Raw genomic sequence first — 15,994 nt, 5'->3', positions numbered from 1 at the left:
GAAATAAAATGACATCCCTAAGATACGTCAAAATAAAATGCTAACATAGAAATACTTCAACCTTAAATGCAAGCCTCCTTTCACAATTTTTCAGGGAGAAACGAAAGTTAAAACAGTAAATCAAGTTAATGTCCAAGGATTAAAGAAGATGGATTAAATTCTCTTACCTTCATGAGTTAACAGTCAAAGACAGTAGAGCCGTGTCCCCATTCTTGGGAGGAACAGAGGCCACTTCAGGGAAGAAGCTCGTGGCATCTTCACAGGGCCTTTTGGTACTTCAGATGTTCATTCCACTCAACACCAAGTTTCTGATTGTGCCTCATTTTTAAAAGAGTCCCAAAATCAGTAAGACCCACAGAACTTGCTCATAATGACCAAATTTCAAAAGCATTTGAGACAAGTCCCTGCCTGCCCAGCTGTCCAAGGCCAATGCGTGTCTCAGAAGCATAAAGGGTATTTGCCAAAACCCAGAGCAGAAGCTCAACGGAAGCCTGGTGGAGTCACGTGGGTCCGAGACTGGCTGGGAAGCCTGTCTGTCGAGTCAGGTGAGCAGAATCCAAAACCCTGACCGTGACCTTCACCCAGTGCAGGGCTGCATCCTGGTGCGTGGTGACCTCTGGCTGCTGTGTCTGTCTTTGGGAGAGTTACCCCCATTGCACCCCACCCCCTCTCCCAGAGGCACAGCTGGAGGAGCCGGGGCTGCCCGCGGGACGCAGCTGCCCTGCAGGTCCAAAGCAATGGTCTTTAGGATTAGATTTAGGGGAGATTTAATAGGTTGCAGGGAGACTTTCCCCAAAGCCGCTTTTCCCCAACGTTTATGTGCACGTGCCCGCATTTGTTCTTTCAGGCAGAGCAGGTGAGGAGCGCCAGCCAGGTGGCCGAGGAAACGGGGAGCTGCCAGGCGTGATTGAGGCGCCCACTCGACCCTTGGCCGGAGGAAGGACAGAAAGGAAACGTCCTGGAGAGCGACAGCGGGAGGATGGAAGCGGCAGGCGGCACTCAAGCAGCTCTGGGCCCCCATCTCCCTGCCTCTGCATCCACCGCAGTCTGGGAAAGGACTTCTGAAAGGCCAGACACCCAGGAGACTGTGAGATACCCAAGCGTCCAGGAGAGCGGGGGGGTGTGTGTGGGGGTGGGGGTGGAGGAAGGGGCTGGGGACCAGGCTGGAGGCCCAGGCCGGGTGAGCAGAGCGCACAGGGACTGGAGCCATTCGCATCCAGGGCTGAACATGTGGCCACAGCCGCAGAGCCTGGCCCATCCTTGGTTAGCACCCAGGATGCCCCTCACACACCCCGCATCCCCGCCCTGTCCTCCCAGGGTCTCCGCTTCCCGCCAGGTCCCACCCATCGTCCTCCCAGCCCCTGGTGGGTGCAGCCATCCTCCTTCTCCAGGTTCAGGTTCAGGGCCAGTTGCTATTCCGGAGGGAGAGAGGGGGAAGGGCTGGGAAAAGGCCAAGGGCTGGGAAAAGGCCAAGGAAGCGGGGTTTTCAGGATAGAGGGGGAGGGGTTAAGGTTGGTGTGATCTGACCTCCAGGTAGAAACCCTAAAGGTGGCGGGACTGTCCCCCGGGAAGCCCCACATCTCACAGGCACAGCCCCTGCGTCTCTCACACAAACGTGTACGTCTCCTTCCCAGTGAACGTCGTCCAATGCCAGGAGGAAGTGCCTCTAGGCTGGTTGGTGTCACCTTGGGCGTCAGGGGGATACCAGCCAGTCTCCCAACCCGAGGGAGGGGTTCAGACGCTCGGAACAGTCCGGAAGAGCTTCGGGGCCCTGGAAGGAATAGGCGGCCCGGCTCTCAGCAGAGGGTCCTCATCGTAACCCCTGCCCTGCAGGCAAGACGTCATCCAATGGGGCACAGAGTCTTCCTTTCAAAAGTGCCTAAAATCAGCTCCGAAAGCTTTCCTAGGAGCCCTCTTCCTCCTGGTGGTTCTGTCTCTCTCACCAAGCTCGCTTCTGGGTGACAACGTCACCATCAACGAGGGATGTCATCCGGACTGAATGCCCGTCCAGGCAGGCGCTCTACACTGATTTCCTTCCTCGGCGTCTGTCTTGCCTTTTACCCACTGCTCAGATGGATCCTAGATGAATCCACAGGCACCTCACATTCACATTCAGGACCAAAACCAAAATCATGATTTTCACCCCAACGCTCTCTCTCTTTCCTGTCTTCTATTTGTTAATACTCATTCGCTGGGGCGGAGGGGCTCAGAGGGTCTGGGACTCGCTCAGGCCATGAAGTCAACAGATACCTGTTTGGTCGACTCCCCTAAACCCCTGCCCCTCCAGTCCGGAGCCCCGCTCCTGCCCTGTGCAAGCCATTCTTACTGCTCATTACAGCAGTGGGCTTGCAGCCCTGGTCTCCATCTCCTGTGGTCCTGGAATTTCATCAGAACCAACAGAAGAGCTTTGAAAAACCATAGGTTCCAGAACCCTACAAGACTCACCGATCAGATCATACCGATCTAGGGCCCAGAAATACCTCGTTTCATCAGCGTCCCAGCTCTTGTCATGGATCTGTGTTTGGGGACAGGATGTCTAATCCATGCGCTCGTAACACAGACTAATCATCAGAATCACCCCCAGTTCTTGTTAAAAAATACAGACTTCTAGACTTCACATGGTCCCACAACTCTGACCTGGGGTCCGGGGTCCAAGCATCTACCACATTTAAACCATCCAGGTGATTCTGACATCAGCCAGGTTGGAGGACACTCCCTTCCCGTCCTGCTTCCCAGGGATGCTCTGGAGATGCACACAGAGCTGGAGTCTTGATTCCAGGCGAAGACGCTTGGGAAATGTTGACCCTTGCCTTCTAGCCAAGAGGTCGTCTACCCTGCCTGGATCCAAAATTTCATTCCCCCATCCCTACGAAAGGGGCGTCTAAAGCAATTGAGAAACTAAAGCTCAGAGAAGGAAGGTCCGTATCCACGTGCCTCACATTCCCCTCCTGATCACTTAACACTTTCTCGGCTGCTGGTCAAAGGCCTGATGGGAAAACTAGGTCAAGCTTATGGAGAAAAGTGAAGAATTTTTGCAGCCTTATAAAAATGATGGCTGACAAGGGACGTCTCTAGGCTTGGAACTAAGTAGCCAATCACTGGAAATGTCTGGTCTGCCTCATTAATAAATGATAATAAGTGAGGCTTAGTCGGTGGCTCCAAGCCTGGGCTCAACCCTAGAGGGGGCAGTGAGTCAGTCACCCACTTGGTCTGGGTTCAGTATCACTAAGGAGCCTCTCAGACCTCCCATGAAATCACTCCCCACCCACTGGATTAGATTATTTTGCAAAGACAAACTACATTTGCTGTTCTGCGCTAGAGAGAAGTCCCAAATGGAGCAGCCCCAGGGCAGGGGGCATGTTGCCTTGAACTTACACGAAGGGTGGATGGTGTCCAGAGGGCAGTGGGAAATAGGAAAGGGAGGGCCTGGAGGGGACAGGAGTCACCAGCGAAGGACACCACCTGGGATAGAGCCCAGAACACCTGGACCAACCGACCCGATGCCTGCACTGCTGGGCCTGCCCCGATGCAGCCGCGGGACCCAGGCCCTCACTCACTTCCCAGGACGCAGACCCCAAGTGTGCCAGTGTAGGCACTTAAAATCCTACCAAATAAAACCGGTTTCCATCTTCTGTTTTCCCTGATGCGTTCATCTGTTTAGATTTTTGGTACCACCTCCATCACAGCAAGTTTCTTCCAGGGAAAACTTCACATACGCGAATGTTGTTCCATCTCCACGTAGGAAGACTTTATGAAAACAGAGGCCAGCTGAGCCGTGGAGAGTTCTGGGGTAACCTCTCTGGATTCCCGGTGCCGTTGGCTGGCTGGTGGCTCGGCCCCGAGGGGCTGCCCAGAGCCTGACCGGGAGGCTGCCAGCACAAACGCTGAGCGCTCCAGGGCTGGGCCTTCCTAAAACGCTAACCACACATTAAAGAACCACACAGCTCTACGAAATCATGAGCGATGTTGCTCCGGGGCATCTGGCTGATGCAAGGTGTGAAATATTAATGAGCCTTGCAGATGGTTCATTGTTCAGCGCTGCCCAGAGCCCCAGAGGCTGATGACAAGCACCTCTGCCCTGCACGGCCCTTGGGGCATGAAACCCAGAAAGCATAACAAAAAAACCCCCCAAAACCAAAAAATCAGAAAATATAAAATAACCAGAAAACAGAGGAGAGACCCTGTGGTGTCAGTACTGAAAATGTACTGAATGTACATTTGTACTAAAAACAAAGTCTTCTTGCAGAAGGGCCGAGGGGGGCCCTTGCAGACCTCAGTCATCGTGGGAGCCTGGCCGGGCCGCCTCCCATGCTGGGGTCTGGCCAGAGAGAGCGCCAGGCTCAGGCAGGCTCCATGGAGACACCAAGGGGGATGGGGGGTCACGAGGTCACGAGGAAGGTGTTTGGGCTCAGCACTGCTTTGTGGGACCCCTGATGAGAATGACCCAGGAAATGAACTACAGAAAAGGGAATACAGATTCAGGGAAGGAATCAGAAGGAAGAAGGTTACAGACCAGGGACCCCCCCACACACGCCACCCCACTACACAGCTTGTATCCCTTTGTCCCTCTTGGTCCTGCTGTTGCTAAGCCCCACTCTGCGCTAGGCGCTGACGATGTACGGATGAACGACGGACACATCACCTGCCCTCAGGTAACTGCCCTGCAACTTGGCAGAGTGGCAAGACACAGTTTGAACAGCTTGTTTCCATAGTACGAGTATTTGCACACACAGAACCACCAAAACAGCTGCTGGGGAAAATGGGTCTTTCATGGTTGTTTTGGCCTCAAACAGCAGTTTGTCTTTTCTGAGAGCAGCATGGGTGGAGGAAGGAACTGAGCCTTTGAGGATCTGGTCTGGGATCTGTGTTCAGGAATAAACCAATAATATCGCAATGGCCTTACAGCCGTGCTGGGAGGATAAAATGAAATCCTGGCCATATGCTGTAGTGACAACTAGCACCAGTTAGTAGTGAATTAGAGAAGATGGCCAGTATATGAGCCCTCTTGATCAGTATTTTTATCATTTTTGGTAAAAATTAGGGGTGCAGATCAAAAGCATACAGTAATCAAACCTAACCATATCACCTTCGAAATACATGGACATAAGTGCAAGGAGAAACTGATGGAATCAAAGTCATGGCCATGGTGAGAGATCAGAAGAGTCTTCTTGCAGAATCTCACAGATCAACGTGAATAATTATTCGAACAACTCAGCTCAGAAGTCTGATATGTCCACTTTTTACAGAGCCCAACCCTCTACAAATAAAGAATACATAAACTCTAGGGTACACGGAACATTTACGAAACTTGACCAGGTTAAATTTAAAAAGTATCAACAAATTGCAACCAATTGTCCTCATACTGCGCTGTTTACCCCACACAGCTCTCCCCTCTTCCAGGCACGTAGCAGGACTGCATTTCCCACCTCTGCCCCTTGTGATCGGGTAGAGCTTTGTGATGAGTTCTGTCCCTAGTGGCCTGGAGCTTTCAGACATTCTTTCCTCCTCTCTCCTGGAACCGCTCACATAGCAACTGGTAACAGGGTGCCCAGGTAACTACCAAACTTTGATGGTCCCATAGTGTAGGTGAGATTAAAATTGTGCTGTTTTAAGCCACAGGGATTCAGGGGTTATTCGTTCTGGCAGCATGATCTAGCCTGTCTTGACTCACATGTTCTTAAACCAAGATTGAAAAATTACTAATGACTAAGCAAAAATAATTTTAAAATCATGGTAGGAAAATGTAAATTCCTAAATAGTTCATGAGTTTAAAAAAATGGAATGCAAAATTGTTTAATTCATCAAAAGAAAATGACTACATTTCAAAATTTGTAAAATGTAAGTAAGGTGCACTAATCAATGAGACTGAAAATAGATGAATTAAGCTTTTAATTCAAGATGGAAGAGAGAATAGATAGAATGAAACAGACAATAATAAACATAACAAATAATAGATAAAGGAAGTCAAAGGTAAGAGTATTTGTAAGAGAGAAAATACAAGAAAAAATGCAAGAGAGTAACACTAAAATCAAGTAGTTTCTGAAGAAAATAAACTCAAACAAAGCTCTACCAAGGCTGACAAAAGAAAAAAAGGGAAAAGAAAAAGAGAAAGACAAAGCATAAATTTAAAAACAACCATAAGGAAATATTATAAACAATTATGTACTAATATACTTGAAAACTTAGATCAAATAGAAAATTTTCTTAGACTGTATATGTAAATGATAAAATTCAACTCAAGAAGAAATAGAAAAATACAAATGGAATAAAGCAATAAATACTGATTTGAGAGCCAGAAGCTGAGGGACATCACTCCAGATTTTCCAGACATTAAAAGGATGATGAGGTTATATATTATGAACAAGTGTAGGTCAATAAATTTTACAACTTAAACAAAATGGAAAAATTCCATGAAAGGCATGTATTGCAAAAACCGACTCAAAAGAAAATTTTCAAAGAAACAGAATAGTCCTATGCCAATTAAGGAAACTGAATTCATAATTGAAAACTTGCCCAGAAAAAAAAACTCCAGGCAAGATGAATTCATTTTTGAATTCTGGCAAAAATGTAAAGAGAAATACCAATCCTTCCATGAACTCTCTTAGAAAGCACAGGAGAAAGGAATGCTGCTCAGCTCATTTGCCAAGGCCACGGTTACCCTGGTGCCAAAATCATCAAAGACGTTTCAAGATAAGGAACTTAAAGAAAGATAGCCCCCATGAGCACAGACACAGAAATCCTTAACAAAGCATCAGCAAATCCATTTCAGCAGTACACTAAAAAAAACTCATCATGATCAAGTGGGTTTAACATCAGAAATCATGTCATTGTAATTCATCATGTTAACAGAATTACAAGTGCAAGTTCAGGAGCTGCTGGGAGACCCTGGCCCCTCTTCCACCTGCTCACAGAACATGAGTTGTCTTCTCTGGAAGGAGAAGAAAAGACCAGGGAAAAGACCTTCAGCTCCTCAGCATCCTGGGATCCCCAAAAGAAACTTCCAAACACGTGTACAAATCACCCTGCATCACAGCCCTTCACCCATAACCCTGCCCACAAACAGCCTCCCGGCAACCCCGGGTAGCTTTTAGTGCCTCCCTCTCAAAGGTAAAGAGTCCCAGAGAATCACCAGACACTTGGGAGTGCCTTCAACACAAAGACAGAGGCCAAAATGCATCTCAGGGGCAGAATTTGAAAAGCAGGATAATCGGCATTTTCCAAAAGATAATACATGATATTGGGTTCAGGAAATAAGAATAGTTTATGTTAGGAGTGGAAAAAGGAACAATTAGAAAATGAGGTAAGAAGGAAGAGCTCAGTGCAAATTAAAAATCTGAGACCTTAAGTGGAAATGAATGGAAGGTTTGAAAGATAAAATTGAGAAAATGTGTAAAAGATGAAAAATAGGAGAGAAGAGGTAATAAAATTAGAGGATTGAATCGGGCAGTGCAACACACCGCTAATAGGAAATCTAAGAAGAGAAAACTGAAGAGTGGAAATTACTTTTAAAAATAAAGAAAAGAAGAGATTTTCCCAGCACAATCAATGCAAAGAATCACTCCAGGGCACATCTGGTGAAATTTCAGAGCACATCCGAGGTAATTTCAGAGAGAGGAGAACTATCAAACGGGCAATGGACTTGGACATGGAGCTAGAAGGTAATGGAGCAGTGCTTTCGAATCCCTGAGGGAAGAGGATTTCCAGCCAAGGCACAAACATTACGGTGACACAGTGCAGACAGCCAACAGCTCAAAACAGTCCCTCTGGCCCCATTTTCTGGGAAATTCCTGGAAGACGTGCTCCACTGAAATGAGGGAATAAACAAGGAAGAGGAAGATGGGAACCAGGAAGCAGGACCCTGGGGAGAGGGAGGGGCACAGAGACCCCTGCGTGGGGAGGGCGTCTGCACACAGCTGCTCACAATGCTGGACACCAGGGAGGCTGGGGGCTGGAGGAGGGCCCACGTGATGTATCACTGCAACATGGAGAGTGTGCAGAGGGGTTAAAAGCCCTTTGGGAATTTTGAAAAGGATCAATTATAATTATATAGAAATACAGGCAAGTAAAAAAGTGAGGCTATGATTAATTCCAGGCAATTATTAATTTGGGGAAAAAACAAAGGATGAACAAGAAAGAATACATAATTGTGGCTCTCTATTTTCTCAGATTTATTCACTTAGCAAGGATCTAATGTGTAACGATTTCAAGCCAGGCACGGTTCTAGGCCCTGGGGATAAGACTAAGTCCCTGGGTTGTATTCTTGAAGGGAGGAAAGACAAGAAAAGACTATGGAAAAAAAAAATCAGGGTAAGGAAGGTGGAGAAAGCCTTTGGATGTTCAGGGAAAACCTCTATGCTAGTTACGGAAAAATCTGATAAGCAATAGATGTTACTTATATATGTAAAATATGAAAACATAAGGCACTAATCAATCAAAACTGTATTAGCTGAGGCAGGGGGCTGCAAAAAGTCCTAGGAGAAATCTCAACTTTCACCAAAGGAACTTATTCAACACTTTCTAAAATCTAAAACCAAGGAAGAACATTATAAACATGTTATGTTATATTATAAACATGTTATTTAGAAGTATACATAAAAGAAAGAGAAAATGTGAATTTGGTCATCACCAGAAAATTGGATTGGGGTTTGGGGGAGTGTAGGCGGAGTGTATTTGACCCTTAGGTTATGTGCATATATTACTTTGATGAAAATAAATTCATTTAGAATTAAATATTCCTGAAACGATGGCACATTTGACTATACAACCTGCACCGTGAATATATAAACCCCATGTAGAATTATCAACACCCAGCTTAGTCCAGGGTGGGAGCCCCGGGACACAGGAAGAGTCAGGTGCATCGGGCGGAACGTCCACATACACACAAGGGGAAGGGCTGGTTGGCTCAGATTCCTCCCATGCAGTTTTCACGGCCAGGAGTAAAGCAATATTAACAAGTTTCTGAGGGGGGAAGGTGTCACCCATAAGTGTTCTACTTAGCCAAGTTGTACATAAAGTAAAAAGACACAAGGCAGATGCTGTCATGTAGGCAATAATTCAAGAAATCCATGAGCTTTTCTTGGAAAAAGAGAAATGGTGAAATTTAGCCAATCAAGGGATGAGTCAAAATCATTTTTTTTAAAAAAAGGAAAAATAATGGTTAAAAACTGGTGCTGGTGAGCTCTAAACCCATTTAAATATAAATTTAAGATTAAGTTTTTAAGACTAAAAAACCTGAGGGATTGTGGTTAAAGAACAAGATGTAAATGTTACAAACCTTGAAAATGGGAAAATTAATAACAAAAAAAATCAGAACACATTAGGAAAAAACAATCCAAGGGGGTTTCCCTGGTGGCGCAGTGGTTGAGAGTCCGCCTGCCGATGCAGGGGACACAGGTTCGTGCCCCGGTCCGGGAAGATCCCACATGCCGTGGAGCAGCTAGGCCCGTGAGCCATGGCCGCTGAGCCTGCGCGTCCAGAGCCTGTGCTCCGCGACGGGAGAGGCCACAACAGTGAGATCCCGTGTACCGCAAAAAAAAAAAAAAAGGTATAGGAGTTGTAGAAATAAAGTGGTGATTTGCCAGACTTTTATTCATGCACGACCTGTGCAGTTCTACGACTGATAAAAAATGTTGATAAAACACTGACAAAAAATGTTAAAGATCCTCCTAAGAAACTGCGCATTTCAGGCAGAGTCACAAACCTGCTTGTTATTAAACAAGCCAAAAAGTGGGGGGAGGAGGGAGACAGCCCACAGATAAAGGCCATCAACTGGGGCGGGGGGGAAGCACAACCTAAAAGTTGAGAATTATGTTTTACTCAGCAGACTTTCTAAGAACTTCAAGTCAGGAGGCAGCCTCTCAGATACCTGTGAGGGACTGCTCTGAAGAGGTAAGGGAGAAGCCAGGATACAGAGGGGGTTTTGCAACAAACCCCAGGTAGATGGGACATCAAAGATCACTTAATTAAAGAAAACCAGACATCCGCTTTTCTGTGTATGGGAAAACGCCCCAGTCCGGGCTCACTGAGATCACTCCTCTGACGTGCACCTCAGCTCTCTGGCGCAGCATCCTGTGCTTCCCCGTCCTGAGGAGCGGGATGGCTGCAGTGGCTGAGGGCCACTGGTTTACCCCCCACCCTCAGCAGCCTTCCCACTGGTTCTGGGGCGTCTCCACTGCAGACTGAAGAGTCTGGGTTTCTTTAAACCTCTGATCCCCTCCCCCCACCCCAGGGGGGCCTCCCAGCTTAGTAGTAATTCAAGGAGGCTGGCTTAGTACCAGCAGGAGAAATGCCATTTGTTCCCTGGGCAGTAAAGGGCCTGAGAGGCCGGAGGGCTTCTGGGCTGAAGGATCAAATCCATCCACCCTCCTGCAATGGAGCCCGGAACTAGACCCTCAGGGCCTGGGGGAGCTGCCCCAGGCTGGAGTCACGTCCAGGGTAGGGTGCACATCCAAACAGGAAACTGCTGCTGCGGAAGGAGCACGTTTACACCTGCACCCAGGCCGTCCGCCGGCTGCCCTGCAGTGGGGCCCGGCCCAGACAACCCTGCTTCCGGCGATCTCTGCAGTGGCACAGGGCCCGCAGAACCCAGAGGGGCCATCCCTGAGGTCACCTGGAGTTTAAGAATTTTGCCTTTGGGTTTGTGTTTCGTAAGCGAAGTGCTATGGGGCGGTGGGGGATGTGCTGGGGCTTGGAGCCTTAGATGTTGGGGGGCCCCCCGCCCCTGTGGCAACCTCTGGGCCGAGTTGCTGGCAGGGCCGATGCCCCCATGAGGTGCTCTCCCCAAGGACTGGCCCTGAAGACAAAGGCGGGGCAGGGCGGGGCAGGCAGAGGGACACACAGGAGAGGAAGAAGGCTTTCTGCCTGAGTTTGGAACAAAGGGCCCTCCATTTTCATTTTGCCCTGGGCCCCGAAAATCATGAAGCTGGCCCTGGCTGAAGCGCGCCTCCAAGCCCATCACTGCTGCCGGAGTTGGGCGTGGGTCGCGCGTGGACACCCTCGGGGAACAGGGTCTGTGCACCTCCTAGACGATGATGCCTGCAGCTCAGAGACGACACATTCCTCTGGGTGCCCAGGGTCAGTCTGACCCCCATGAGATGCAGTGACTTCTGTCACCCAGTCCCCAACCTGACATGAATTTACGGTAAGCAGTATGTGCCCGTGACCGATTCCTGCACTGTCCATGGGCCCAGCGGGATGAGGGGCAGGGCCAGGGCCACAGCCACCACTCTCTGGGGCCACATGGCTCTGACTCAACCCACGGTCATCGGGTGAATAGGGCCTGAGGGTGTATGGATCCTCCACCGGCCGTGCAGGCGACAGTGCTCACTGCCGAGGTCTTCAGGGCAGACCGCTGCCCTGCTCCACGCGGGAAGCCCACCCAAGAGGGGCTGGCGACGGGCTCTAGGGAGGAGTCATGGACAAGCTCCAAGTGCCAACAGGGCAGGTCGAACAAACTCTGTTTCTGATTTCTCCTTCTCTCCCGACCACCACGCTGCCCATGTATCACCTCTGGGAAATCACAGCCCGAGCCCAGCTTAGCTTCAATCAACTTTATGGTTTGGCTCCGACATTCCGACACCTGGAAACCTGGAGGCCAACAATCACCCGAGACAGCGTGGCTGGATCCTGGGGGGCAGGGACTCATATGCTTCTTGAAACCTGAGGTGTGGGGTACACTCAGCCCCTCTAAGTGAGGTGTGGAGGGTGGGCGAAACCACTCCGTAAGGTACAGTACGTTTCCGTGGACTTAGCAATGTTACATCCATTTGGTTTGAAAGGTGCTAGATAACGGTGGTAACACAGAGTGACAGAGCCTGACGAGGGGCCAGCCAACTTCAATGAACAGAGCCACCTCCGTTGAGCGCTTCTGTATTTGTTAATACTGGCTCAACGTCCGGAGACTTGCTGCCCGGGAGAGAATCAAGGCGCCCCCTGGCGGAGGTCACATTCATTCACATTTACAAACAATACACACAAGATTTACTGTACGTATACAAGTTAGCTAAGTGCTTACTGAGATTTTGAAAGCTAAGTTTTAAAACGGCCCTATTTAGGCCTCTTGAAAGCTTTGGGAGAATCAGAAATAAAAGATTTATAAATATAATTTAAAATGTTCTACCTTAAATTCGAAGGGGATTTAGTTCACCTAGTTTGTAAGTGGGGCTATTTTTTAGGGGAATTTTAATCAGTACCACTGACTGTTATTAAAAGCCATGTAAGTTCTTTCCATGGGCAAAGGCCCCTTGACCATTTAAAAAAACACTCAAATGGAAAAGGGTTGCTCTCCTTTTTCGAAAGGGATGTTTGCCTCAGTCCTTTTTTCCTTCAAGACATTTTTTATGTCCTTAAATTTAGTATCAAATTAAAGTCGGTGACGAGCCTTTTCTTGATACCAACCTAATGAAAACATGGGGGCGGGGACAGAGGGAGACAGAGGGAGACGGCTTCTGTTGTCTTTCCCAGCTGACCCGTCTTCACAAACGCCAGGGGGACCACAAGGCCACTCAGAACACGCCAAGGTGTCCTGAGGGAAACCAAAATCGCATTGCACCCAAGCCCCTCTGTCCCCTGCATTCTCTCCACCTCTTACTCCAACTTCCACCAAATCCTGGTGTCAAATCCTACTACCGATCCCCATTCCCCAGAGGACAGGCCAGCATTACACAGCACTCACTCAATAAACGTGTGATTAATTTTAGTAAATCCGCTGGTAACTAAGGTGTCAACTATGTATAAATGCAAACAATGCCATTTCAGTTTTCTCACCTCCTGGGTATTTTTCTCTCACTTAACTCGATGAAAGAATTACTCTCTTGGAAGGTGTGCTGAAGCCTCCCACCTCACCAAGGCCAGAGAGCACAGTGTGACAGTAGCAGGATGACTGGCACCTTAAAAAGCTCCACGCATTTGAAGTAACCCCCAGAGGGACTTAACTGACTCCCGGCATAAGGCACAACTTACAAGAACAGACGAAATATTATTCTTGTCCAGCACGGCTGGGATCATGTAAATAGCTGAAGATGTATCTTTGGAAAAAAAGGGAAATAAACCAAGCAAAATGAATAATAATAAAAAGAATGATCATACTTATAGAGTTTCAGATTTTATTTTCATAATTATATCCTATAGAAGCAATAACCTGCATTTCCATATCACATTTGATATTATTCATCAGAGCTGGAAATAAGAGGAATAAAGCAGTTTCCATACACAAATACCATACTCTGCATATGTACAAATAAATTCGATATATTACCTAGACTTTGTAGCCTGCTTCGCTACAACACAACAGAACGCTGATGGCTGGATCCTGAGCACACCCATGCAGACAGACGCCCACTTTGGTAAAGTGATGACATGAGCTCTGGAGACACCTCTTCCTGCTGTGAACACCAGTTCCCCACTTCTGAGTGTCCCCTCAGGGTAAAGGCTTCTATGAGGGGAAAACGAGATGCTCCTCACTAGACACCACGCAGAACAGCCGTGACGTCAGAGACACCCACACGCCCCGCACACGAGTTCTGACATGAAGGCCGAGAAGGGGCTGGTGTGGAGGACGCCCCAGCTCAAGCCTCCTGTGCTGTGAGGCCCAGTCCCACGGCTGCTACAGGACCCTTCGACTCAGCCCTCATTTTTGTTTAATATGTAAGAAAAGAGAAATAAAAGCTTTTTCCCAAAGCTGTAATGGATAATATGGTCTACAGGAAACGGTCTAAAATACCTTTTAAGTGTTGCCGAATCTGTTGATAGGGATTGTTAAGTAGCTCAAATGCACATCAGCATAAGACTCCTGAAGTGTGACTGGATCTGGAGGGCACAGCAGGAGGACGGGGCCTCAGAACTCTTAACACGTCATTAACCACAAACGCCTAAACATGGCTTTACTGAGACCACCACTCAGTGTCTCCAAACAGTGACTGGAAGTGCGCAGAGCCACGCAGGCAACAGGGGGACTGGAGAGATTGCGTGGAGTAGTGTTCTGCACCAGACTTCTGATAGAGTCCATCCCACTGCCCAACCACTCCGGCACACGGGCCCCGAGAGGACGTTCCCCGAACCCGCCACAGAGCCCAGCGTGGCTGCGACCACTCATGATGACCCACCCCAGGATCCCAGGGAGGCCAGCAGATCCGAGCCCGGGAAGCCAGGCGGGCAGCGTCTCCTGCAGAGCGCACTGTGGTGTCTGGGCCTCTTTCCAGTCAGGGGACAGGGAGATGGCTCTGTGCACAGGGAGAGGAACGCCTCGAAAATGACCCGTCAGGAAAGACCCAGAAAGCACTAGACAGCAGCAGCCCAGCCCTTGAAACTCAGCCCCCGCCCTTCAGCCACATGCAGGAGGTTTACAGACAGCACCTCCTGAGTCAAGCTGCTGTCCTGTCACAGCCCTGGACGACGCAGAGGGAAGCCACGTATGCACCCCAGCCTGATGGAAACCACCACACTGTGCAAACTCAGGACAAAGGTCCTCATTAGTCCCAGTCGGTCAACAACCTGGTGGGTTCAGAGACCATCACTATGTGTTTCAGGTGGAAAAATACCCATATTCCAGAGACAACTGAAGACATTTACAGAATCACTGTAATGTGCCACCCTTCAAAATGTTCAAACTTACACATGAGACTTCAGATGCATCTTGTATTGAGATAAGTAACATTGTAAGGCTCAAAACAGCTTCCTGTCCCAATCTCGCCTCTGAAGATTGAACAATTTAAATGCCTCTGATTATCACGGGGGATAAATTTCCTTCTGAAGGCATAACAAATGTTTAAAATACTATTTTGTTTAACCAGTAAACATCACTTTTAACAGCAATTATTAAATAAAATGCAAAAAAAACTTCTCTAACAATAAATTACAAGAGCCCAAGAGAAAAGGCTATCTAAGACTATCTATGCCTATTACCTTTGTTTACAATAGATCTGTCTAGAATTTGGTTTGCCAATTTTAAAGTCAACTGTCCTAAAATGCGACAGTACATTTCTCTGTTAATGCCTGCTGGTGTCTGAGAAGAGCTCTTATCATGGAAAGAAAAAAATGCTTCACAGGCAGTGGGCAGGACGGGTGGTCCAGGAAATGGGAGCTAAGACTTTGTCTTTACCAGCATCAGAGCCAGGATGGCGTGAGGTCTGGCCGCGCCCCGGGCCGTGCGGCGACATCCGGGCCATGTGGGGTCTGTGAGGGGACAAGTGCCTAGCACAGCCCCCCTGCATACTCGTCCTCCTCGTCCTCAGCGGCGGGGGCGGCGTGGCCTTTGGGCGTGGCCTGCGGGGGGGCCGCCGCCTTCTTCTTGACTCCCCCTCCTGGGACCAGCAGGCTCAGGCCCAGCTTCGCGTACTGTCAACGACAAAGCACTGCTCAGACTGGACACTCAGGCCTGACCCGCGACGCCTCCCCGGAGTCACCTGTGAGACGAGCCTGCTCTCCGTCCCCAAAAACCCCGGATACCACTCAGACGGAAAGACCACCATAAAACCCAACGCTGCTCAGCCATCGGGGCTTGTGACCAGGGTGGGGCAGGGGCACGACGAGGAAAACCTCAATTCTACGGCACACTGAGGAATCAGATAACCGGACACACGAGCTGAGGGACGCTTCTGGTCCTTACGAAATAACCATCTGCTGAGTCAGTGTTGAAAACACAAACTTACAAAAGCTGATGCCAGAATTTACCTAGAAAAGCACTGGTTCCTCCAAGTACATCATTTTATTAAGAAAAAAACAAACTACCAAGGTCTTACACTGATCTGATACCATCACAAGACTAAAGCCACCAGACCAAATGCAATGAGCAGGCGCTCATGAATCTACTGAACAGGGAAACTGGGAAGAAGAGAAGCCTGATCACAGCGGGCGTCCCACTGTGGGGGGACGGGCCCCTCCCGACTCATCCACTTGTCACCACAGGCAGCAAGACGGGGGCCAGCTGCCCCACGTTTACAGATGAGTAAACTGAGCTTCAGACCGTCAGCCACCACCCTGCACCCCACAGCGGGTG

General features: G+C 48.8%; 1 protein-coding gene across 3 annotated transcripts in view; it reads right to left on the bottom strand.

The window, feature by feature from the left end:
* NAPG (NSF attachment protein gamma) overlaps positions 1-15,994 on the bottom strand; it is a 30,361-nt gene that overhangs the window by 3,315 nt on the left and 11,052 nt on the right. Inside the window, exon 12 of one of the 3 annotated variants that reach the window (XM_079943128.1) lies at positions 7,868-15,333. The exons of 1 other annotated variant lie outside the window; for it this stretch is intronic. In XM_079943128.1, the coding sequence (XP_079799254.1) occupies positions 15,190-15,333 (144 nt within the window). In that variant the 3' untranslated portion in view covers positions 7,868-15,189. Of the gene's footprint in view, positions 1-7,867; positions 15,334-15,994 lie in introns of those variants that run through there. One more of the 3 variants, XM_079943130.1, reaches the window with a different exon arrangement.

The sequence above is a fragment of the Stenella coeruleoalba genome (genome assembly GCF_951394435.1).
Source record: "Stenella coeruleoalba genome assembly, chromosome: 14".
In the NCBI taxonomy this organism is placed as follows: domain Eukaryota; kingdom Metazoa; phylum Chordata; class Mammalia; order Artiodactyla; family Delphinidae; genus Stenella; species Stenella coeruleoalba.
Note: the sequence above shows the minus strand (reverse complement) of the source record. Positions and strands in the feature narration are given on the sequence as shown.